General features: G+C 40.7%; 1 protein-coding gene and 1 non-coding gene across 10 annotated transcripts in view; both read left to right on the top strand.

The window, feature by feature from the left end:
- The window catches only part of MAST4 (microtubule associated serine/threonine kinase family member 4), a 627,450-nt gene that overhangs the window by 535,051 nt on the left and 65,745 nt on the right, over positions 1-26,654 (top strand). For all 9 annotated transcript variants that reach the window (XM_066241988.1, XM_066242046.1, XM_066241987.1 and 6 more), the window contains 6 exons: positions 3,836-3,905; positions 10,355-10,433; positions 16,726-16,883; positions 19,113-19,188; positions 21,447-21,656; positions 26,547-26,648. In XM_066241988.1, the coding sequence (XP_066098085.1) occupies positions 3,836-3,905; positions 10,355-10,433; positions 16,726-16,883; positions 19,113-19,188; positions 21,447-21,656; positions 26,547-26,648 (695 nt within the window). The remainder of the gene's footprint in view (positions 1-3,835; positions 3,906-10,354; positions 10,434-16,725; positions 16,884-19,112; positions 19,189-21,446; positions 21,657-26,546; positions 26,649-26,654) is intronic.
- Positions 1,403-1,515, top strand: LOC136321552 (U5 spliceosomal RNA). Its single transcript, XR_010728703.1, has one exon. It is a non-coding gene; the product is annotated as a U5 spliceosomal RNA (small nuclear RNA).

The raw sequence follows: 26,654 nt of genomic DNA, 5'->3' as shown, positions 1-26,654 counted from the left end.
CACCAGTTTTCATTTGAAGGCCGCTCAGGTATTCCTCCGCAGATGCGGGGATGAATTCAGAGAGCAGTGCTATAAGGAGTGAAGGTCACACACAGGACTTTGGCTTCAATCCATCTTGCTCTCTCATCCTGGGGAAGCTCTGGGCTTGTCCACAGCAGTCTGGTCCTCATCTCTGAGTGAAAAATAGAGAAGGGTTGCTTTATGATTTAATCAGTTCTAAATGAGCTGTTTTGATCACGGTATAACTAAATAGTGCGCCTGAGTCTTCAAAGACTAAGTAGATAACACAGCAACCAATTTTTATTTTAAATAAGAACAAAAGACTTCTGGCCCTGGCCAGTTGGCTCAGCGGTAGAGCATCGGCCTGGCATGCGGGGGACCCGGGTTCGATTCCCGGCCAGGGCACATAGGAGAAGCGCCTATTTGCTTCTCCACCCCACCCCCCTCCTTCCTCTCTGTCTCTCTCTTCCCCTCCCGCAGCCAAGGCTCCATTGGAGCAAAGATGGCCCGGGCGCTGGGGATGGCTCCTTGGCCTCTGCCCCAGGCGCTGGAGTGGCTCTGGTCGCGGCAGAGCAACGCCCCGGAGGGGCAGAGCATCGCCCCCTGGTGGGCAGAGCATCGCCCTTGGTGGGCGTGCCAGCTGGATCCCGGTCGGGCGCATGCGGGAGTCTGTCTGACTGTCTCTCCCCATTTCCAGCTTCAGAAAAATACAAAAAAAAAAAAAAGATTTCTAAGATTGATTTTTACCTATATAATCTGCTAACCTTGTAATTTCTCCAAAAGGTAAATTGAGGAACTTTTCTGTAGTAAATGAAACAAAAATCTATAGATTCCTCATCTACCCTTTTTCTCCATGACCACTTCCACTTCACTTCTCTCAAAATTCTCTGTCCATGGGGCAGCCATTCTCTCAATCTACCCACATTGGGAACGAGTTATTTGTAGCCTGTGACCTTTTCATTACTGATTCCTGGTTCATCACCAATTACACTTGATTTGCTCACCGAATTAATTTTTCTATTGACTTTCCATGCCTTAATTTAGTTTCTCCTTCTTGGCCATTCCCTTGTCTACCCAGCCAGCACACTCATTCCGGGTAAAGTCTCTAGCATCTTTCGCTTGCCTCCAAACATCTCCTTGGACCTCCCACTAGCTACCAATAAACAGTTACAACTCAGTGGTTTTAGCAGTCTGAATCTCCTGCTCCCAGGAGCCTGTCTCTCCTGCTCTGCCCTGCTGTGTTGGGGTCCTTCTGTTCTCTTCCCAAGACCTGTTTCTTCTCTTACCTTGAGCTTGCTGAGCTGCCCTCAGATTAAGACGTACTTATCCTTAAGGAATTGTCGGGTATTTTGTTCCCAACACCATCATTTTCTCTAATAGCCTACTACATTTAACAGCCTTTATACTAAGGTTTCTCTTCAGCTCATATAAGTCTTTTGCCTTTTACTAAGGATTTCCACGGAGAGGAAAAAAGAAGAGCCTTTGTGATAATGTGGTATGTGTGTGTATGTATTAATTTCAGTTTAGTTTTTCAATCTGACATGAAACAAGAAGGAAGATCTGTGGTTAATAAGACAATACAGATGGCTCTGTAGTCTTTACCTTGAAAATGTGGGGATTTGGATTGGGTTTCACAGCAGCATAGGAGTTTGTGAGGAGAAAATGAGGAGCGGTTTCAACAGAGGAGCCTGGGAAGGCAGCACAAGGTGGAAAGGCGGAACCTGAAGATGAGAAATAGTTGATGGAAGCTTTGATTTCTTTTTCTTTTTCTAAAGCAGAGTTAAATTAACCTATGTCTATATCTCTGTCTCTGCCCATTCATTCTCAAAATGATGGGTCACCGTGTATTATTAGATGTTACATGGCTCCCTGGGGACCACTCATTAAAATCTCTAGAAGTGAGAAAGGTTTTACGTTAACTCCCTGTTTTTCCCTCCTTCAGACTCTTAAATATGTTCAATAAGCACTCTAGTTATTCTCGTTGATCTTGTATAATCTCCAGATACAGCCTTTTCTTTACAAAGAACACAGAGCTCAGAACTGGTGATGAATTTATTATTTATTCTAAGTGAAAAGGGTGATAGGGATGGTTCTGAAAATGCTGTGGCGTTCAGTTCAACAATCATTTTGTTTCTCCTGATAATTGACGTGTAGTTTGCTCTCTGAAGGGTATGAGCAAAGTGAACATTTTTCTAAAGAAAAAAACAAAATTTACATGAAGATTTCTGATGGTAGATTTGTTTCCCTTTGGAAAACAAAATCTTTAGCCGTCCTGAAATGACTGAGACTTTAAGGAATGTGAAGACTGATGTACAAGCTGAATGGAGAGGGGGCAGGCAGGGAAATAAAGGCTGTTGAGAGAAGTTGGAAGCACTTAATTCAGCCCTGTAGATAAATGGACAAGAATAGTTCTGGATTACTGGTGGGCAAAAGCAGGATCCATTTCTCTAGGGGCCCAGAAACAACAGATGTAAAGGCAGGATAAATTTGATTGCAGCAGGAGTAAAAATGCCTCTTTATTCTCTACCCGCTAAGAAATGGGCTTTTTCTAGTTAAATGGCTTTAATTGTGTTGTCTGTCATAAAGTTAATGGCATCACTATAAAATTTGCAACCTTAAGTTAATTGAAAATTTTCAGTAGAGATATAGCCAGTCCGGAAGTCCTCAAGGTAACACTAAACGGATCCTCTTTAATGGGTTGGTCTATTCTTTTTACACAGAGATAATAAATTGTTTACCTTTACAGCTAGGAACTGACTTTAACGTGCAATCTTGTATTCCTTACACCTAATTATAGTGGTCACTTCTGTTACAAAATCAGTAATGTGGCAACTGGCTTGCAGTAAAGGATTAAAAATACCTTCCTGATTATTTTGCGTGTTTCAAGATTGTGCAGGATTAGTTTGCAGCCTTTTCTCACTTCCTTGTTGAGACCAGCTACAGTCCCCACTGGTCCTCAGATAATTCTGCCAATCTAATTAAACATGCAGAGGGAAGCAGGGTGGTCTGGAGTGTCCTGAACTCTCCCACACCAGCTGCCTGCCAAGCTTTCTCAATGATCAGCAGCCGGCTGAGTGTTCTAACAAGCCCCCACGGATCTGCCCTCCTTACAGTGAGCAATCCGTGCTCTGTCCACCCCAGACGGACTTGGGGCAGACACCCTCTGCCAGCCTTTGTGTGACTGTGGTTTTGAAAGGCTGCCTGGCCAGTCACAGCCCAGCTGCTTAGGAACAGAGGGATCTGTTGATAAGGGCGAGTCCTACTGGGCTACTTTGGCCACGCTGAGATCGATTTAGGTTATTTGAGAAATAGGTCTGAGCTGCAGTTTTTTATTGACTAGTTCTAACATACCTGTCCACCCTTAATATATGTACTAGGGAATATGAGGATTTATTTTCGAGAACTCAGACTTCTATTCAGTTTCCTGTAAATAAAAAATACTAAGACTACCTCCCTAGAATGGAAAGGCCATTCCGCCCCAGCCCCGTTGACACATATGCTTCCACATCCATCCCGCTGTTTGAAATGTTAGCACATCTGGAAGGGTAAAAACGAAAACGTTGGTGTTTCTGTTCTGTAGGACAGAAAGGTTTAGGTTATTAAGTATATGGAGGAGTGCTGGCTGGTGGTATGGGTAGAGGAGGCATGCTTGGAGCGCTGTGCCTGGAACTCAGCCCCCCCCCCCCAATTCCTGCTCCGGGTAAAACTAAGACAGTTTACAGATTTACAGACATGTACGGAAGCTTACTGCTGAAGAGAAGGAGTTTCGAGATGTGGATAGTGATACAGAAACAAAATCACATTGTAATTTTTTTTCCCTTCTTTCTCTCAACAGGCAATAGCCCACAAGATAGCCCGAGAAATTTCTCCCCCAGTGCCTCAGCTCATTTCTCATTTGCACGGAGGTAAGCACTTCTTGTGAGCTGAATGAATAATCAAATGTTATGTAGAGAATCCCGCTCCCCACCCTCCTATCCCCCAACTTGCTCCTAAACCCCCTTACTCCTGTGCCTTCCAGCCTGCCTGTATAATACAGGGCCTTCTCTGAAGCTCGCCTGGCCGAAGATCGCATTAAGCCATTGCAGCACTGTGTTGTGACACTCTTGCTTTAACAGTTTTGATGGTTTCCGCCTCACGTTTGAATTGTCTCTACCTGTCCTGGCCCTTCATGAGGTGGTGGGCTCCTGGGGGAGGCAGGAATGGCCTTGCTCGTGTTTTCTCCCATGCCTCGTCCAGCGCCTAATACATGCTTAATGCTCAACAGTTTTCTGAGCCTGTAGTATAAGGGCTTGATTCATCCTTGTGTCCTGGTGCAATACTTTATTGTTCTTGTCTTTGAAATACACTTTTTAAAAAATAAAAATGACTTTTTTAGGATCACAAGGTATAAACTCTAAGATGCCCTTTTACTTGAGTTCATCAAGCCAGCAATTTATTGACCTCCACCCCCAAGATAAAGCCATGCATGAATAATAGGAAGTTTTATGTTTTCCTATTGTCGTTAGAATTGGGCACCCAATACCAAAGAGATATGTCTTGTCTCTGGGTCATTGAGTCAAGAAGAGGTGTTGCTGCTCCAAGGACAGTGGGCGCATGCTCTCATACTGAACCTTTCCTGGTCTCTGGGTCATTGAGTCAAGAAGAGGTGCTGCTGCTCCAAGGACAGTGGGCGCATGCTCTCATACTGAACCTTTCCTGTTCCAGATCCTCTGTTATGATTGCTGCAGGTCAGAGAGATCTACCCAACCACTGTCTCTGAGTTCTGTGTATAGAATTAGGGTACTTTACCCTGTCAGATCCAAACCTTCACCATCCTGGGCCCCATCACCCCTCTTGCATACCTACCCTATCCTTTTCTTCCCAGGAAAAACACACAGAAAACAAAATGCCCCTGTAGCCAGGTCTCTGAATATTTAGGATAGATTCAGTTTATCGTCTGAAGGTTCTGGATATTTGCTGAGTTTTCCTCAGAGACCCAACTAGACTTTGAAGTAGACTAAGGTAGAACTTATAAAGATACCTAGGTAGGTTAAAAAAATAGGTTTGTTTTGCCCTGGCCGGATAGGTCAGTTGGTTAGAACATTGTCCTGAAGTGCAGAAGTTGCCGGTTTGATCCCTGGTCAGGGCACATACAGGAACAGATTGATATTCCTGTCTCTCTATATGTAAAATCAATATAATAAACATTAAAAAAAAAAGGAAGAAAGAAAACTTTAAAAAAATAGATTTGTTTTAACACGTTACTAACTAGCAAAACCTACAGTGGCCTCACAGCCATTTGTCAGCATGTAATGCAGTCTATATTACTAAATCCAGAGAAGAGGATGTTCGCAGTATTTTCAGACTTCTTTGTAATTAAGATTCCCTTGTAAACATCACACACTCCTCTACTGTCTGTTTAACTGTCCATGTGTGGAAGGTACAAGACCTCCACCACGGGGAGGATGCAAGAGTAATTAAGACGTGATCTCCAGAAAACTTCTCAAGACCCATACCCTGATTTCCTCTAGTTCCCACTTTTATTCTTTCAGGCGTCCCCGAACTACGGCCTGCGGGCCGCAATGCGGCCCCCTGAGGCCATTTATCCAGCCCCCACTGCACTTCTGGAAGGGGCACCTCTTTCACTGGTGGTCAGTGAGAGGACCACTGTATTTGGCAGCCCTCCAATGGTCTGAGGGACAGTGAACTGGACCCCTGTGTAAAAAGTTTGGAGACCCCTGTTTAGCTCCTTATTTTAAGCACTGGAAGAAAATGGGAAAATTAACTGGTCCCACAAAACCTGTGTTTGGCCAATGAATATTAATTCATGGTGGTGAGTTTAAAACATCTAAGTGAAAAAAAACTTATAAAAATTAATAAACAAGAACCCACCATAGGCTTTAAGACATATCTCTTTCTTTAAAAAAGAGAATGCATTTGCCTGACCAGGCGGTGGCACAGTGGATAGAGGCATCGGACTGGGATGTGGAGGACCCAGGTTCGAGACCCCGAGGTCCCCAGCTTGAGCGTGGGCTCATCTGGTTTGAGCAAGGCTCACCAGCTTGGACTCAAGGTCGCTGGCTCGAGCAAGGGGTTACTCTGGTCTGCTGAAGGCCCTCGGTCAAGGCACATATGAGAAAGCAATCAATGAACAACTAAGGTGTCGCAACGAAAAACTGATGATTGATGCTTCTCACCTCTCTCCATTCCTGTCTGTCTGTCCCTATCTATCCCTCTCTCTGACACTCTGTCTCTTTTAAAAAAAGGGAGGGGGGAATGCATTTAATTATTTTAAGTAATAAGAAAAATGCAATCTCATTACGGCATGCATTTAAACATGACAGAAATCATAGCCTCTTAATCCTGCCAGATTTATGAAAATGAAGAGAATCTAATAATTAAGTGGGTGACTGGAAGACAGATGAATCTGGTTTCTTTCCTATTAAAAAAATACACAAACCCCCAGGCATGTTAATTTTTGACAAATAAACCATAAACCGTGACAGAAGATTATCACAGGAGACCTCCAGTTCATTTTGCATGAATTTCCAGATGGAACTCCCTCCACACTCTTCAAAAAGTATTAATTTAGATTAGGACATGAGTGATCATCTTTTTAAACTTTTATTCGAGTAAACAGAATCAATCCTGTATTTGCTATGAAAACTCAAACTGGCATATTATTATGCATTCAGGGTCTTTCTCTTCCATTTTAAAGCTGGTTTTCATTTAGGAAACATGGAAATCGCACCCCTGGTTCTCCATTTGCTTCCATTTAGTACACATTTCTGAGCGTAAGAAGCAGTGGCACTTTTCCCTGGCCAGGTAGCTCAGTTGGTGGAGCACTGTTCCAGTGCAGCAGGGATGCAGGTTCGGTCCCCACTAGCGCACATGCAGGAATCGACTAATGAATGCATAAATAGGTGGACCACCGGGTCCAGGTTTTCCCCCTCCCCCCTTCCTCCCTCTAAAATCAATCAATACATGTTTTTAAAAAGAAAGTAGTAATGCCATTTTGAGACTTCCACATTTTATTATTTTGTGTATTTGGTGCAACAGAGGAGAGATTGCCCTGTTTTTAAAATTATTCTTGGGTGAAGGGATAAAGATCATATCATTAATCTTTTCTGATCTTATACCATGTGATAGATATTACTCCTCCAGTAGGCATTCTCTGTAATGTAACAGTTTAATTTCAGACTGGAAAATATTATCTAATATATATTTGAGAGTAAAATTTATCTAGTTAATTATTTAATACTGAGTTAAAACAAAAGCATGAAAATGACCACTGTAGTATAGTTGAGTTTGTCTGAAGCAAGGAAACACATTTTTACTTTGCTAATGATAATACTGATTTACAATCCATCTGATCGTGGTGTCATTTTAACTTTTTTTCTCTTGACCATAAGATGGAGGAGATAATAACATTGTTTATAATCAGAAGTTGCAGAGGTTTATGCATTATAAACTGCTTTCACTTTCACTGAGCCCTGAATAAATGTATGTCTCCTAGTTGCTTTGTTGTTATTTACAAGTTTAAATATCAGAAATATTTCCACAAGCAAATCACTAGAACAGACTTGTCTGCTGAGTTCAGGTCAAAAGACACTTGTCGAATGCTGGTAGACAGAACACTGGTTACTTTCAGAATTCTTTCTGGAGTGAACCTTAGTGGGTAACATTATATAAGCTTAGTCCAACTTTAACTAGAATATAAAATGTTTTACCCCAGGTGACTAGACCAATTAAATAAATAAAGAAATCTGCTTCCTCTTTATACAATTATAACATCTAGGTTAATATGGGAACTTTTCATTCTTTCTTTATTGTGCACCACATTAATATAATTTTTGTGAGTGGTGTTGAGATCTTTCTTTGCCAGTCTCTTTGTATCCTGTGTTCCTGCCAGGTGTTTTCCCCTTCTGTTTCATTTAGCATAACACTGAGATTTCTACCCATGAAGAAAACACTTCATTCCAAAAGCCTTGTTGCTTTGGCAAGAATATAATCTTGTCTTCAGATAACATTTTTTTTTTTTGGTAGCTGCTGCAAAGAAAAGACAACATTGTTAGTGGGATCCAAATTGCACTTGTGTGATAGCTTTCTTGAGAAAAAGGACATTCTTTCTAAGTACTGTCTATAGCATATATAGTAACTCCAGTGTGCGGTTGTCATGGTAATGAAAATGCAATGGTCCTTTGTGCTCCATTTGGGTAAACAGACGCAGACAACTTAGGGAACTTTATGAGACATAAATTATTTCTGGTCTGTGGTTGCGCAGGGTACTGAGCACATTCTTGTTTAAACATCTTTCTAGTCGTGTGTTTTCCAGAATTAGCAAATGTAATTTATGCTTCAGAACTAATAAGAACATGACTCCTCTTGGAATTGTTCATTGATCTGAAATAAGTTCATTGATACCTGAGGGAAAGGAGTGTTCATGACTCACAAAACAAAATCATGGTGGGGGAAATTATATCCCTCACTCTTTCCAGAGACTAGTTCTGATAATTGATATTAAACGGACTGAACAATCCTTTTAAAATCATATCCTTTTCTTGTTTTTAAAAATTTGTGGTGTTCAAAATGTAAAGTACAGGCATGGGTTTTTAAGTCTTTAATAAGTAGCCAAATAAAATAGAACCACAGAACCACCCTGCATCCACTTTGATAGTTAGATGTCTTTGGAAGCATGTATTATAACTGTTTTCTTCTTAAATCATGAATGTTTTTAATTGTTTAAAAAGAATTTTAGAGAACATATGACTTAATTCTCCCCATTTCTTCTCTCTGGTATATTTAAAAACATCTTATTTTGCTTCTTTCTTTTAAAACATTCTTGATTCAATTGTACTCCAATCATGGTCACAGAAATGACAGGTAAATTTTACTAACATGTTAATGTTGTAGTCCTTCTGTGATTTGTCCACTTGACATTCTCCATTTTGTCTTTGTGGACCATTTGTATTTCTTGGAGGCAACATCCATGATAGTGTATGATTATCTTTTCCCTTGAATGTAATTTAGGCTGAAATGTCAGTTTTTTACATGAACATCTAATTGTCACATCTCTCAAATTCAAGTCTAATGCAACATGTTGAATTTCCTGATTTCAACTTACTGTGAATGTGTCTGTGGTAAATTTGGTTCACTCTCATCTCTCACATGGTAAATTAATATAATCATGAACTACACAAAGTCTGTATCCGATACTCCATTGAAGAATGCAGTGTAGCTCTTTGTAAGTGTGCTTTTCCTGTTTTCTCTTTGGCAAAAGCACGTGTGTTTGTTTTCACAGTGTTACTTGATTTTGGAGGCACTGTTGTACTCGAAATTATTAATAAAGTATTGGCTCTGGTATGAGGTTTCAGAAAATTTGCTTTCTAGTGCCTTACCTTAACGATTGTCTCTACTATTTTATTAACTCACCTGAGACTCCTCTAACGACCCTAATTTATAACCAGAGTACAACCCAGAAAGCTACCTATCCTGTCACCATTTGGAGATTAAAAACTACTCTTTTTAAGACTCCTGATGACTTGGCCTCTATGACTGGGGCAGACAACTCTACATTTTGCATTGAGGTCTATCCCCAGTGCAACATTTATTTTCATTCTGCCCTGGCAGCCAACCAGACCTGAGCCGCACACTCAGGCACTCTGCCCCCGCGGCCGGCCGGACCTGGGCCGCACACTCAGGCACTCTGCCCCCGCGGCCGGCCAGACCTGGGCCACACACTCAGCCACTGCAATAGCCTTTTGCTGTAACATTTTTTTCAGCCCAGTCATGTCAGAATATAACTTTTAAGAGATTCTGAGCGTAAGGTCAGCCACTTTCTTAGTGCTAAACTTATTTGCCACTTAAGGCTTGAGCCAGCCGTGAGCCTGCTGATCCTTACTTCCCTGGGCATGATGAGTAGAATAAGCAGAATGTCTTTAGGATGCAATGAAGGTCCCCATCGGGTCTTGCAGCATGCTGAAATTCGGGCCCTTCTAAAGATCATGGCCCTGGTTATCAGTTTCCAGATAAGAGTGTTTTTCCTCCTACCTTTCTGTTTTTACCCATTTGAATCTGCTGAGTCTGACCGTTGTAATTATCCCTGGTATTCATTTTGTCAAAGTGTATTAGTGGGAGATCAATAATATGGATCAAACCATTCACTTTCTCCTTGTTTGGGCATATTGATTCAGTTTAAATAAAAGTCAACCTGCTGTATAATGTTTGTTTATCCTGGCCCTTCCTTGCTGAACATTTTCACATCCCCACTGACTGTGTTTGTGTCATTTGATTGACTAAAAATACTTGGTTTCCCTGGGGTTTCCGTGTCACAGCCTTCTAGCGTTGGCCTAAACTAATCTCGTGTTCTCAACAGGACGGATGGACGCCGCTGGTCCTTGGCTTCTCTCCCCTCCTCTGGCTATGGGACAAACACGCCCAGCTCCACCGTCTCTGTAAGTGCTCGCCTCTTCCTCTCTCTCACAACCTAGAGCTCTTCTGCAGATGGTGCTTTCTCTGGGTATTTCCTGGTGAGGAGGAGAAGACAAAGGCTGTATGTTTGCCACTCTGAATAGGTTGCGCATCAAATAATGAGCTAACAGACATAAAAAGGACATTCTTTCTGCTGCAGGCTTTTAACTGTGGTGTACCAGTTAAGTCCCAGGACAGCAAGTTTACAGATCAGGAGCTTTCTTTTTAATACCATTTGGTATAGTCTGGGGTGGAAAACACAATCTGGTTTTATTGTTTTGGTTCCATGCCCATGACATTAGTACTGAAAATGCCTTTAAATTTGGATGGCCTGATCTTTTTTTCTTGTGGGGCTTAGATGCAGGTTATCTGTATGTTTGTTTGGGGTTTTTGTTTGTTTGTTTTGTTTGTTTTTCTTCTTCAAAGGAAAATAATGGCAAGCTTTAAATTTGTGCTCTCTGGGGAAGAACTTTCTTTTAAAGAGAGATTAAAATAACTTAGTAGTAAGTGAAGCTAAAGAAAGAGACAAGATGAAATCATGAACACAGGATAGAGGAAGAAGGATATTCCCTTGATCCAAGAAATAACATTTCAATAAGAGCCCTAATGATTCTGGAAATGATTCAATAGGTTAGATGTATGCTTTCTTGGTTTAAATTAGTGGTGATGTGGGATATCTGTCTCTACAGAGCCTTAGAAACTGGTCATTTAGAAAGAGCAAGTATGATGTAGGTGTTCAACAAATTTTTCATGCAGTGGTCCAGTGCTCTTGTGCCAGCCAGGAATGTGCACCTGATAATTTTAGGACACCTTTTGATTCATTTTCATCTCTTTTGTCAAAATCTGTGATTTATTAAGGAAGGCTGTCTGCCTTTTCTTTTTTTCACAAATCCAAGCACCATGCTAAGCATATAGGATCAGCTGCCTAATAACAATTACCAACATTTAAATGGAAAAGAAACTGCAATGAACTTGATAGACTTTAGCTGGTGTCACACTGTAGTCAGCTATGTGTTTCTGAATTCCAAATACAAAATAATGTGGGTTTTTAGAGCACCTTTAAAATTGACTTGTTAAAATCTGTTACATTATTTTTGCCATCTCCTCATAGTATTTTATTGAGAGGTTATTTATTTTCCTATTCATTATTGCATTTTGTTGTGGTATATGAGTTTATTGTCCATTTAGGTTACTTTTGTAAAACATCCTGACAACCTTGAGTAGTTTCAATGGCACATCTTTCTCCCATCAGAAAAGGATGCTTAAAACTCCTGAATGGTTTCAGTGGATAAAATTGTCACTAAGTAACAGTAAAGTCACCTTTGGTTACTGTGTCAGTAACCATCATTGATTATGGGCCCATTTTTTAGATGTTGAAAACATGGACAACCACAGAATGAAAAATGAATCCCAAAATTGATTGACCAAAAAGTACAAGAGAGTAATTTTCCAAATTTTAAGTTTTGTCCTTCCCTAGACCCTTGGGCATCTCCAGTTAGAACCCAGCCACCTATGAACAGAACACTTGTGTTCTTTGTTCAGTAACTTTTCCAAACATATTCTCATTTAATCTCCATTTTCTAAATTTATATCATGTCTCTTAACTCCAATTTTTTTGAACTATTGACCTTGTTTCACCCTTCAAATTTTATTGTAGTTGAGATACAGAAATTTCTCTTTTGCAAGAAAAATAGATCTTTCTGTTTCCAACTAGTAAATCATACACTGCTTTTAAAAGTATAACTATAGAAGAAAAAGAGAGTGAGCTACATAGAGTCAGACTTTGTTACAAATAATTTTAAAAAATGTTTTGAAGTAAATAGTTATGGCCCTGGCTGGTTTCTTCCGTGGTAGAGTGTTGGCCTAGCGTGTGGAAGTCCTGGGTTTGATTCCGGATCAGGGCACATAGGAGAAGCGACCATCTGCTTCTCCACATCTATCTATCTGTCTATCTATCTATCTCTTTCTCTCTCTCTATCTCTTCCCCTCCTGCAGCCATGGTTCAAATGGTCTGAGCACATTGGCCCCAGGTGCTGAGGATAGCTCTATGGCCTTGCCTCAGGCACTAAAATAGCTCAGTTGCTAAGCAACAGAGCAGTGGCCTCAGATGGGCAGAGCATCCCCAGGTAGGGGGGTTGCATGAAAGACTCCCATGTGTACCCTGACTCTCTGCCTCCTCACCTCTCACTTCATAAAATAAATAAATAAACAAACAAATAAATAAATACTTTTGGACTTGGCACTAGTTTAATTATTTATAATGCATTTGCTCACATAATTCTAGCAATATACCCTATGATGAAGTCACTATTTTTGTCTTCATTTTATGGATCAACAATGTGAGGCAGAGAACGAACTGAAGGGCTGTTTACCAACCCCCTTCTTTTTATCAGTAAGAATGCAGTAAGTAAGCTAGACTCAGGCTCTTGGCTCTTTTTAAGGAATTTACATGGTGTTTCTTAAAACAAATCTTATAATTAATAAACCTGACCTAGCCATCTGTTATAATGAAGTCATTGCTGTCCCTGACTTCCATATATGCCTAAAGAAGAAGCCTCCTGGGCCAGTTTTTAGTCACACACATGTATTTAGTGTTTCTAATAGCTTCTGACCAGAGATAAGACAGCTTCTCTTGTGTTTATTTTCTTGAAGAGAGTGGTGTCATATCATTGTTGCTCTCATATTCCTGTTCTGTCCTTCAAAATGAAATTTTAGCTTTCAGAATTACTCTTTTTGCCAAAAGACATAAGAAACTGTTACATTTGTGGCATATAGGAGCTGTTGCACACAAGTTCAGCTGTCTTTTCCCCCTGTTGGTTGTTGCTAAAAACCATGAGTGAAAATTTGAAGAGCTACTTCTCATTTCCCCCAGTTTCCTTGTGTTCTTGTCTTTTAAGTATTAGAGCAAAAATTGTACAAAATCGGTTAGTAGTTCCATTTTTTCCTCTTATAATCTAATCTGAATCACTCTTAGGTTCTCAATTTCTGGGTTAACTATTAGTAATTTTGTCAATCAGAAATACATTTTAGTTATTTTTTAAGTAAAACTACAGACTATATACAAATACAGTTACAAATGCTTTAATTGTATAGCTTAAGTCTTACAGACAATTGTGTTGTTAGCTGAATTCCAGAAGCTCTTCTGCTGAAAAATATAAGCATCATGCCTTTATCCTTTGCATACTATGGAAACTGCAAAATCAGCAAGTGTTAAAAATGCTATCCTCTTCCTAAATTGGGATGATTTGATCATAGGTAATCAGTCCTTCCAGAGAATATTTAGTATTGCAACTTATTTTAACTTTAAATTTTGCAGTTGAAATTAAGTAGTAGAACTTGTCAAGATAATATAACATTCCCCTGACCTGTAGTGGCGCAGTGAATAAAGTGTCGACCTAAAATGCCGATTCAAACCCTAGGCTTGCCTGGTCAAGGCACATATGGGGAGTTGATGCTTCCTGCTCCTCCCACTTCTCTCTCTCTCTTCTCTAAAATTAATAAATAAAAAATCTTTAATAAATAAATAAATAAAATTGTGACTTCCAAAAAATTATTTTAAAAAAAAGATAATATAACATTCATAAGTTTTTATTTTAAAGTAAGTATACGAAATTGCAACAGGAGGAGGACATTCCTCTTTATATTTCTTTTTTGTGTGTGTGACAGAGTCAGACAGAGGGACAGATAGGGATAGACAGACAGGAAATGAAAGAGATGAGAAGCATCAATTCTTCATTGAGGCACCTTAGTTGTTCATTGATTGTTTTCTCATATGTGCCTTGACCAGGGCTACAGCAGACTGAGTGACCTCTCGCTCAAGCCAGCAACCTTGGGCTCAAGCTGGTAAGCCCTGCTCAAACCCAATGAGCCTGCACTCAAGCTGGTGACCTCGGAGTCTCGAACCTGGGTCTTCGGCGTCCCAGTCCGACACTCTATCCACTGAGCCACTGCCTGGTCAGGCCCTCCTTATATTTCTTACCAAATAAATTATTCTCTGCTGAGGGAAAGAATAAAAATAAGAATATACCTGTAAATATGAGATTGTACTCTAAAATATTACTTTAACAAGTAGAAAATTAAGCATGCGTATGAAGACGAAGACTCTCTTTTGTAAAGTGGTTATCTCGAGAGACCGAATGCTTGAGATTTGAATGATATTACTCTGGACATTTTAGGGAGCTCTTTTAAATGCCTTGAGGACTAGCAGCATAGTTTTTGTGTAATCTTCACTCTTTGGAACTGGATTTGACTTATGATACCGTGAAAGGTCACATGCATACTAGTTGGGGATGAGACTCAACTGGCACCACTTTTAGAGAACATGCTAGAAATATGAAGTAATGCAACTCAGCTTATTGAGAAACTCCCAAAGTAATTCTTGGAGCTCTTGTAAAAGTGATATTGCAAGGATGTTCTGACCAGTGGAGGTATCTTTTCATAGTAGGAGGCCTCGGGGGCTGTACCTGCACCCTCTGCTGTCCTGGAAGCTGTCTTCACCGGCTCTGCAGGGTCTCCTTTGAGTCCCCGATGGCTGCTGAGACTGAGCCTTTCATTGCTGTTTTGTTCTGTATCAGCTCATTTTTGGGGTCCCAACTGGTAACTTTTAAATCCCCAGGACATTTTGGGGCCTATGGTTGTTCCCACTATGCACTCATCCTGATGTCGCCCTATTAACCGAGATGAACGGAACGCTCTCCCCAGAGGAGGCCCTTGCCTCCTGCTTCCGTAATCCCAGGAAGCTTGCAGTGCTCGCACCACGGCCTCATTGTTTACATGTCCCCCGTCCGTAAACACGGGGCGCATTCCTTACAGCATTCACTTACATGGCTGTTTATGGCATACTGTATTCTTTAACCCATGTTAACATTTTGTTACATTTGCTGCAACTATGTTTTTTAATAATTTTTATTTTGTTTAATAAATGTTAAATATACTACTGAAGCCTCGCCTATCCAGTCCCTTCCTTTCTGCTCCCCACCCCCCCCCTCAGAGGGGACTATTCTCTTGAAATCTCTTGATGTCATTCTTATACAAGTGGAAGTTCGTAATTCGTATGTGAAACTCCAGAGCCTGGTATGTTTTGAAATTAATTTTCGCATTTTAGAAAGGTAACATGATTCCCGTACTGTACCTAACATCCCAGCAGCAACTGGGCCAGCAGCTCATAATCAAATATGTCTAATTTTCATAGCAACCTGAATCAACATTCACAGTAAGTAGATTAAGTACATATTTTAAGTAGCTTGTCATCAGTTTAGTTGAGGCTTTGCCACCAAAAGGGATTACTGTAAACTTATGAATAAACTTTCTGCTCTTAACCCAATGACTTCTTTTAAATGAAAAAAAAAATACTTATTATAACTGAATTTTCAAACAAGTGGTATCTTTCCAAATATGTTGATGTTAACCATATTTCTATTATTCAAAAATTTCTAAATCTCCTTTGTTAGAATTGCTTACAGAGCTCATCACCCAGTAAAAACAAAAACAACAGCCTCTGCTTTATAGTTTTATTTCCAAGGTTAATTAAAAGCAGTGTTATTTAGACATTCACCTTTTCTACCTTACCTTGCTCCAAGTCAAGTATTGAATGAAAATTTTCAAAAAGTACATCTAAACTCAAGGGATTAAAAATTTAACTCCACTAAAGCTGTTAAAAAATGATTGTCTTAGTCAAAGAAAAAAGGAAAAAGATTCCAATTTTTAAACCAATGGCATTATTGAGAAAAGTATCTTCATTTGTCTTTTTTTTTTTTTTTCACTTTGCTCAGGTATCGATGGTAATTGCATCAAAGGGCAGCATGCTTTGTAAAGAGAGATCTTATTATTTTACTTATAATTATACATCATTCAATTCATTTTATGTTACTTACCTAAAAGTCACAGGGCTGGATTATGAGCAGCGGTAGAAATAAGTTGGGAACTAATCTGTTACTTGATGCACCCAATTCTCACTCCAGTTGTTACTTTCTGACTTTGGCTTTGGCTGTGTCCCATCTATATATTTTCAGAACCTGGTTTTTCTCCAGAAAGGAAACTATTCTTGGGGAAATCATGTTATAGACAAATGAGACAAAATATAGAAGCCATTTTGACCCCCCAGAGAAAGTATTAAGGCATTATTGTCTAGGCATCAGTTACTGTAATTATAACATGAAAAGGAAACAATAAAAAATGGTGGTATATCAAGTTTTGGTAGTGCTTTGATCTCATAGTCATTTGAAGATTTTTTTCTTCTTTGAGGTAGTCATATAATCTCTCTTTGGTTTGTTTTAGTCATCCTGTTCCTCGCAGGAGAAGTTGCATCAGTTACCATACCAACCAACGCCAGATGAATTACACTTCTTATCGAAACATTTCTGTACTACCGAAAGCATCACCACCGAGAACAGATGCAGGAACACACCCATGCGCCCCCGCTCGCGAAGTCTGAGGTGTGTAGACCCGATTGAAAACGTCACTTAATTGGATTATCTCTTTCCAGCCATTTCAAGGGAAGACTTTGTTCCTCTGATTCATGTGTTCATTGGTTTGTGAACTACTATAAATATAGTGTGATTTTTTTCCCCACCTCCACAAGGTATTGTTAATTGCTATGGAAAGATAGCTTATTCGTTTTCCTTTAAATTCTTACATTTTATGAATTGCTGTAGTAGCAGTAATCACAGCGGACTAAAGTGACCACCTATAGAAACTTCCAGCCACTGGCAATTTCAAGACAGTCTAATTACAGAGTTGGTACTGTAAGGGGGAGGTTGGGCTACATGGGAAGGAAACACATGTAGGTTCACACGTGGACTTCAGATCCCATGTTATAAAAGTCCCCCCAGAGCTTTCCTTATTTTTTCCAATTGCAAGTCTTACTTTCTCCAGGATTTGAACAAACTGTTAGCGGTGTGTGTCTCTTGAATTGTGTGGATGCCAAATGTAGCTCATTTGACATATTGAGTAAAGCCAATTTTATTTGACCTGGATTCAAAAAGGAACATATATCGCAGTTACTGATTCTTCAGGAAGCAGGCTCTAAGACCGAGATCAGTATGTTTACGGGGCAGTGCTCGGGCCCAGCCCCTGCGGAAGGAGGGGCGGCAGCAGCACTGGGCAGGGGGAGGCATCTGACGGCCACACTGGCCCGACCACGCGCGCCGACCCCACGGGGTGCTGTGGGGATGACACAGCCCGTCAGAGGTGTCCCTGCAGGCCAAGTGGCCGTTCCTCGGTCTCCTCCTCAGTCACTGGATGTAGTGCCCTGGGAAGGACGTGGCGTGGGTGAGGGGACTGCAGCTGCGGCCGTGTCCGTGTCTGAGGGGACTGACGGCTGAAGGCTCCTGCGCTGCCAGCCGCTGGGGCAGCAGCGCCTCCACTGGGGTCAGCGCAGTCCCGCGCCAGCGCCTCCACAGGGCGAGATCCTGATGGTAGGGAGTTGGTATGCTTGGATAGGTTAAGGTTTTATTAAAAATGTTTTCTCAGGTGTACAGTTGAATGGTGAAGTTTACTGAGAAGGGCGTTCCCCTTTGTACTCTTCTTACTTGCTATTATGAAGAGATACGGTGTGTGTTAGATTATTTTGAAGTGTGAAGTAGAAGACCAATTTTACAAATTCCTTTAATGATATTATATTTTACTACACAGGTGCCCTTTATTTATTTATTTATTTATTTATTTATTTATTTATTTATAAGTGAGAGGAGGGGAGATAGTGAGACAGACTCCCACCTGTGCTCTGACCAGGATCCACCCGACAACCCCATCTGGGGCTGACACTCAACCAACCAAGTCACTAGTTGCGAGAGGGAAAGAGGGAGAGAAAGGGGAGAGGGAGGGGAAGAGAAGCAAGTGGCCACTTCTCGTGTGTGCCCTGACCGGGGATTGAACCCGGGACATCTGTGTGCCGGACCGATGCTCTATCCACTGAGCAACCGGCCAGGACCTAGGTTTTATCAAAGGAGTTTCTAAGCTATCTAGGGCAAACATCTCCTCCCAGGAATGTAAATACTCACACTGTGAGTATATGTATAACCTGCACAACTATATACCACTGAGAAGGAACACAAACCTGCTGCTACTGAAATAAAGAAAAACGTACAATAGTTGGATGCCTGTTTCATACTGTACACAGTGCCTGCCTCAGCATCCCAAATAAGTGCTCACTAGGCTAGAAGATGGATTTCAGTGCTGACACCTGTGCCACGGAAGGCTCCTCCACCCCTCAGTGGGCCGTGGCAGAGCACAGCTGGATGACAAAAGTGTGAAATCACACACTTCCACGTGAGCTGGGTGTTGTCTCTGTGGCCCCCCTAGTTTCCTTTATATTGCAGCTCACTAATTGGCTTCCAGAACTAGTACACAAGTGGATGGGACAAACGGAATATCAGCTCAATTTAATAATGTTTTCTGAACTAGTCATATAGTGTAGCTATAATTAATTTGTGGCATTCTGCATCTTGAGCTTTCTTTCTGAATCTTTTTGAGGGTGTCTGTATCTATGTGTGTGGGCAGGTATGTGTGTACTAATGAATGATTTTGTAGTTTAATAATATACCTAATGTTTTTTTCTTAACAAAAGTAGCATAGTACGTCTGATGCCCACTGTTTATAAATAAAAGGCTTATTTTCATTTCACGCTGTGGCAGGTTTAAAAGGCTAATTTGCTTTGCTTGCAGCCCTGGACGGTCTCCCGCCTGCTGTGACCATGAAATAATTATGATGAACCATGTCTACAAAGAAAGGTTCCCAAAGGTAATGAGTTGGATGGAAGATGCCTAGTACTGAAACAAACAGGCCCCGTAGGTTTAATGTTTGTAAGGTGGTTTTAAGGGATGTAATGGTTCAATCTAGAAATGACTTGCATAAAACAGCATAGCCTCCTTAGAAAGATTACATCACTAGACATTTTTAAAAAGCTGCTGAGAGCTAGCCACACTCTGTGTGCTGCACTGGCCCCAAGGGAACCCTGCATTGTGCCGCCACTGGGTGGGCCCAGCGAGTGCCCCGGGAGAGCCAGCTGTGAGAGGCCTCTCAGCCTTTGAGCCCCTTGGCCAGGTTCTAGGCCTGCAGCACTGTCTTAGTAAACAGAGACTGTTTATTTTGTTTTGTTTTTTTTCCCTCTTTGCTCAGAAGCCTGGTATGTCATGAAAATCTCCCCCCCCCCCATCCCAGGCTAATATTTTTCTATCACTTTCTACTCTTTAGCAATTATATATGACTTTAGAAGGGAAAGTATGGGTGCAGTGTTCCCCATTATACTGGCAAAGGGAGCCTGACCAGATGGCGGCACTGTGGATAGAGCATCAGCCTGGGACACTGAGAGCCCAGGTTTGAAACCCTGAGGTCGCTGGCTGGAGCTCGGGTTCATCTAGCTTGAGCACGGGCTACCAACTTGCGTGTGGGGTGGCTGGCTTGAGCGTGGGCTTGTGCTGGCTTGAGATATGACCCCCTGGTCTCCAGCTTGAGCCCAAAAGTCGCTGGCTTGAAGTCCAAGGTCGCTGGCTTGAGCCAGTGAGTCACTGGCTTGGCTGGAGCACTCCTGGTCAAGGCACATATGAGAAAGCAATCAATGAACAACTAAGGTTCCACAACCATGAATTGATGCTCCTCATCTCTCTCCCTTTCTGTTTCTCTCTCTCTCTCTCTCTCTCTCTCTCTCTCTCTCACACACACACACACACACACACACACACACACACAAAGGCTGACAGGTGAAATCTGAATTGAGCCCAAACAGACAGGGGGAAGGCTGTCCCAGGCCCCTGGCTGTGAGGAGCTGCTTGCTGTCTGAAGGGTCCTGCCATCTCATTTCCACGGTCTTAACACCAGTGTGCTCCTACACATGTAGGAGAAGTCAGTCTCTCCGTTTCGTTCCTGTCCCCCCAGCCTTTGTAGCCTTTGGCAGGAGAACAAAAGGAAATCTCTGGCTTCATAAATCAGGAGTAGAGTACTTATTATTCGTAATGAACCCAACATTGATGTCATTGATTAGAGCCATTTCAGCTATTTATCACATGTCACTTGTTCACCAGGGAAGCTGGTCCTTGTTATACCAGTTAATGCTGGTTTAGGCCTGTAGAGGGGAGCAGGAGGCAGAGGGGGCCTCCCTGATTATGCAGTTAGTGTGAGCGAGGAGCATCAACTGGGCAATGGGGACTCACAGGGCAGGACAGGAACGCTGGGAAGGAGATTTTAGGTTTATATTACTGAAAGAATCCCCTTGGCCCTCTGCACGTGGGATAGCTCTCTGAGAAAGGGAGCAAGGCGGTGTAGGATGCTTGTTGCTGGTACGTGGAAATGTGGCCAGGAGAACAAACCCTGGCCTGCCCTGTGGAGCTCCAGCAGCAGTCCTGGTTTCTGTATATACGGAAAGAGCTGTTGATATTTTTGACAATCTCTTTGAGAGAGCTCAATATTGATATGAAAGCATAACATTTCACAGACAGTGAGTTATCCAAAGAAAGGTTATACGGACTATTTTCATTTGATAGGGCATAGGAGGAAAGTAGTTATCACCTTGGATATTCAGTTTCCCTTATATACTTCAAATCTTTCTTCCACACGGTGCAACTTCTTTTTTTTTTTTTTCCAAATAGACTTTATTTTTCAGATCAGTTTCCAGTTAACAGAAAAAATCAAGCAGAAAGTAGCGAGTTCCCACGCACTCCCTGACCTTACACACGCACAACACCCTCCATCAACATCCCCTGCCAGAGTGGTTCATTTGTTGCAACCCATGAACCTGCGTTGACACGTCATAACTGTCCCGAAGTCCATCCTTTCCATGAGGGTTCGCTCTTGGTGTGTACATTCCATGGCTTTTGAGGAATATGTAATGACATGCATGCCCCGGTGTAGTATCACACAGAAGCGAGGCTTCTTTTAAGTTTAATTTCTAGAGTTATATTTAATAACTTGTGGAGGCCTCAGAAAATACAAGATAAACATGACGATGGAATTGTCCAGATGTATGTTCCCTTGCATCACCTCCGTGTGTACCTCTCGTCCAGGCCACGGCTCAGATGGAAGAGCGTCTGAAGGAGATCATCACCAGCTACTCTCCCGACCACGTTCTGCCCCTGGCAGACGGCGTGCTGAGTTTCACTCACCATCAGATTATCGAGCTGGCTCGAGATTGCCTGGATAAATCCCACCAGGGTCTCATCACCTCACGATACTTCCTTGAATTACAGCACAAATTAGATAAGTTGCTACAGGAGGTAAGGACCATGCAGCGCTTAAAAGTTTTCTGATTTGTTTTGCTTTTCCTCTGAAAAAGAAGAAAAGAAAATTTCATGAGATGTTTAACAACTTTTAACCATGAGATGGAGTTTATATTCCAGGGAAGCAAAGAAGAAGAAGGGATTAAAACAACAAAAACAACAAAAAATCAAAACCTGATTGCTACTTGCTCTGAATTGATGCTGGTCATTATTTGTAGTAATAGACAGTTAATGTAATAACCTTTGCAGGAACCTTGGGACCCAACAATCTGCGGCTCTAGGATAAGTGGATTGCAAAGGATTTTGAAGCAGTGATTTCCTCTCTCTTAGCCATAAAATTCTAAATTGCCTGAGTGTATGTGTATTATTTGATGATGCTATCTAGTTCTAATATCTGGAGAAGCTAAATGGGAATTTGATGGCGTCTTCTAGACTGTGTGTCCTATTAATTAACCTGCATGTGGTATTGGCTGGTGGATGGCAACTTATATGATATTTTCATTAGAATCAGTTCTAACAAAACGTCCAATTTCGGAAATGACAGATAAACACGGGTCTTATCTAAGTCTAACTCTTGCATGCCTAGCTCTTGATAATACTCAGGACAGGAAGAGCATGTGGGTGGTGGAGTGGAATTACTGCGTGATACTATATTGCTAGTCTGATTGAAATTGATAAGCTACAGCCTACAAGCAAAAGCTGTTTAGCCTATATATTTGGGTATGTTGTATTTCTGTATCTCATAGGGAATAAATTATGCCCATGTAAACATAATTGAGGGTGGTTTTCTCTAAGCATGAATATGTGAATAATCTTATGGAACAGAAGGAAAATATTAGCATCCTACTTACCTAGAAATCCATCTGTCCTTGCCCTTACTGAATTTGGTTGCGGTGAGATGGGAAGGTCCCTCTCTGGGTAGAATCCATTATTAGCTTCCCTTTCTCATCTAAACCTCCCAAGTTTTCTAGTCTCTGTTCCCATTTCTTACATTTCAACCTAGTACAGTCCACTAAGGCAGTGTTTCTCAGACTGGTTGGGAAGGAACACATTGTTTTAATTTTTAGTTGTTAATTTCCAGTTTGGTATGAATCAGTTCACCTATGAATTAAAACGAAAGCTTACAGGAAAATGACCATGCGTCGGGGGTTGCAGCAGTCTAGAACTGCTGTGAGAGCTGCCGGCTGCTTACTCTCCGTGACTATGCTCATCCAGCAGCCTGGTAACAGGCCATGGGCTGGACCCCGTCTCCAGGCCACCGTTTGAGTAGCACCGCACTAGGCAGAAGGTCTGTGTGGGCAGAGATGCTGTCTGTTATATTCATTTAGGAGAAGGCCGGTGCATGGGAGGACTCACTCCATATGTTGAATACATGGCTCCTGACTTCCTCTCCCTGAATTCACTGGTGTGAGTTCAACTCTTCCCTCCTATTCTCTACCCAGGCTCAAGCCTTCATCCTCACTAGTCTGCCCCCCTTTCATCTTTCACCCCTTGAATTCATACCTCTGTGCAGTTGCAAGACCATCTGTCTTACGTCCTTTAGTGGCTCCATTCTGCCTACAAGTAAAAACCGTAATGTGGCCCATGGTCATACTCTTCACCGCAATGCATTGAGCTACAGTACACCGTAGTGACCTGCTTTGGAGCCTCACGTCATCAGCATGCAGTGGGTTCTCTGAGGTGCAGGGATCACCTCCACATCACCTCTAACTCCCTGGTTCCTCACTCAGTGCCCGGTGTTTCTTTGGCTTCCCAGTAACTGGGAGGGAGGCAGGATAGGAGCAAGAAGATGCATGTGTCTTGTGTACACGCCCAAATATTGGATCTGTTGTTTAGTAATCTAAGCAAATCAACTTCTGGAAAAAGCAGGAAACACTATGCATGTTAATTTTTATAAGAATACCTTGAAAATTGTACTTGTTAAATGAGCATTTTTAAACAGAAGAGGCAGGTAAGAGGGGAAGTCTGGTCAGCCTCTGTGAGATACTCCGAACGCCATGGCTCCGGCCCAGGAGATGGCCACAGTGACCAGTTCAGGCCAGTTCCCTGCCTTCCGGGCTTTCCCTAGAAAGGTTGCAGCCGCTTTCAAAAGCTGCTTACATTGAGATCTCCCACATAATTTTGTATCTGTATGAGAGATTTAACAGATTGTTTCATGGCAACTAAAAATCTTAGGGTTTCAAAAATTATATGAATGGGCCATATAATAAAAAAATAACTTATTCTTAGAGAAATTTCTCTTTTTGAGGCAGAGAAGCATAGAAACTTGTAGCATAAAGGGCATTGTTGGGTATGAATAGGAATGTTTTCTTATTTATCTTCACAGATAAACATTTCCTTCAGTCCTTTTGTGAAATCAAAACTATCTTTGGAATCACATTCACAGTGTCCTTTCAGAGTTGGAGCTAAATGGTCACAGGGGAATGTACCCCTTCTGGAGAGAGTGGAATTGTGGGAACTTGCTTTGCCTTCCCCACGATGCCACTGTTGTCAGTTCCCAGCTGTAACATTGTTGCCTGCCTGGCTTGTGTCCCAGCCATTTTTCCCATTATCAATCTTTCTCATCCCCAGGCGAGGTCTCCTTGAGGTATGGAGTAGCTTGATTTAACTGATGCCTTTTAAAGTGCTGACATCTAGGTCAATTCCCGATGAATGCCTTTGTGTCTCCGGTTTTTTTCCCCCACTTAGGTGTATTTAGCCCAAGAAAATAAAATGCATAAGAAACTATAACCCACCCTCAAATCTGTGTCTCAGTACTTTTTGTATTGGCCAACATTTAAAATACAAGCAGAAGGTATCAGTGAGGGTTGGAGCTGCTTGTTGACAGCCAAGAAAATATTACCATATTTCCCCATGTATATATAAGACATACCTTAATTTTTGGACCTGAAATTTGGAGGAAAAAAATGTATTACATGAAGTTACTGAACTCAAGTTTTATTCATCATTAAATTTATACAGCTCCTCATCAAGCGCGAAAAAGTGGGAAATGCAAGTTTAAAAAAATCTATAATCACTGTATAAGATGTACCCTGTTTATAGACCACAAATTTTTCAAAACAGGGTGCATCTTATACATGAGGAAATATGGTACTCTTCTCATGTTGTGTTTGTGGTTTTGTTAAAGTTATTTTAACAAAGTTTCCCTCCTCTTCCCCAGTAATGTTAGTAGATAAAATATTATCTGAGTTAATATAACCCATTGTATGTTTTGGCCTTATTTATGGTAAGAAGTAAGAATGAACAGATTATTATTACAGTTTTTTAAAATGGAATTTGCCTAGTCTAAATTGACTATTTAAAAAAAATTTTAAGACATAGAGTTCTTGTTTCCCTTTGAAGAGACCACCAAAACATGTGCTGGCTTTTTAGCCTCTTGTTTTGTTTTTTGTTTTTACATTTCTGAATTTATAAAGCAGTAATTACTATAGTAAAAGAAAATTCAGCATTTAGCCCAAATTGTCAATCAAGAGGTTAGATGAGTATTTTTTGTTTCTTCTTTAAGGCTGTCTGTTTAGTTTTGGTTAAGGATAAACTAAAGAAAGCATATAACCATATTTCTTGGCATTCATTGTATTTTCCAAATCTTTTTATTATAAAAAGATCAGTTTAACTATTATGTCTATCTTCTTATATATGTCACAGCATTCTTACTGGTTATATAGTTACTAGTTGGTTTGCTTTGAGCACACTGTATTCTAAAATTATTCACCAGTGGTCATTTTTCCTTGTTTTTTTTTGGGGGGGGTGTTTTTTTTAATGCCAGCTGACTTGCTTTTGCTAGTATATAATTATTGTACCTACATTTTAGAAAATTGCCTTTGATTTGGTTGCTTAAATTTAGTAGTCATGTTACTAAATATAACCATTTAAAAAATATAACCAGTTCTTTTTATAGGAAAGCAGATTCTTGTCAGAATAAAGCACCTTCAGGAATGATTTGAAGTGTTTCTTACTGTGTCTGTGAAATTATATTCTGTCGTACCAGCATCACCTTGAATTTTAATAGAGGAAAGTAAATCATAAAAATTTAAAAATTAAAACCAAAAAGCATGCATTGTAGGAGTTTACATTTAAACTTTTAAAACTTTGGTTTTATATCTGCTTTGATGCAGATTTACCTCATTTCTTCAAGAAAACATCACTGAAAATTAAGATGGCTTTTAATAAACTGAGTTTTGTTTCTAGGATATTTGTTGTGCTTAGATTTCATATGTAGGCAACAGGTAAAATATTTTAAGGAATTTTAAGTCAGTTAAAATTTATTGAGTTGTGTGCCTAGGTATTATTTATTCAGTATGTGAAATTGAAGTCATATGTATATATCCAAGTTTAAATATTATCCATCCAACATTTGTAAAAAGTAATGCACACTTTTTACATGTTACAAAATAACTAATTTATAGGCTGAAGGTATTATATATGTAAACTGTTTCATGAATGTGTTAGATACCCATCTTTTGGATAACAAGAGCAGTCCTCCACCCTGTCAGCCATTCCTACATTTAAGATGTTACATCTGGAAAATCAAGGTTCCTCAGCAGCTGCCCCCTCTTTTTGTACCATGTGCTTAATGTGTCATAAACTTTTAATGTCTCCTTCATTCATGGTTCACATTAAAAACCCTAAACATTTGATTTTTAACAGAGAGAATAAATCAATATTTTGCAATTAAAATTTAGCTAATGGAGCCATTTTGTATATATGGAAGTTTAATAGTACCCATTTATGTAGAGATAACATTGGTTTATCAATCTTCTAAAAATATTTTCTAAATCACTTCATGTTTGACTCTTTGCAATTATCTAATTAGCATGGTTTGCTGATTTTCTTTTCTGTTTAATGGAGCAATGCTGTGTCATCATTCTTCTCATTGCTTTCTCATAGGCTCATGATCGTTCAGAAAGTGGTGAATTGGCATTTATTAAACAACTAGTCCGAAAGATCCTGATTGTGATTGCCCGCCCTGCTCGGTTACTAGAGTGCCTGGTAAGT

Source organism: Saccopteryx bilineata, chromosome 1 (genome assembly GCF_036850765.1).
Source record: "Saccopteryx bilineata isolate mSacBil1 chromosome 1, mSacBil1_pri_phased_curated, whole genome shotgun sequence".
Taxonomy (NCBI): Eukaryota; Metazoa; Chordata; class Mammalia; order Chiroptera; family Emballonuridae; genus Saccopteryx; species Saccopteryx bilineata.
The sequence above is the reverse complement of the archived record's forward strand: the minus strand, read 5'-3'. Positions and strand labels throughout refer to the sequence as shown.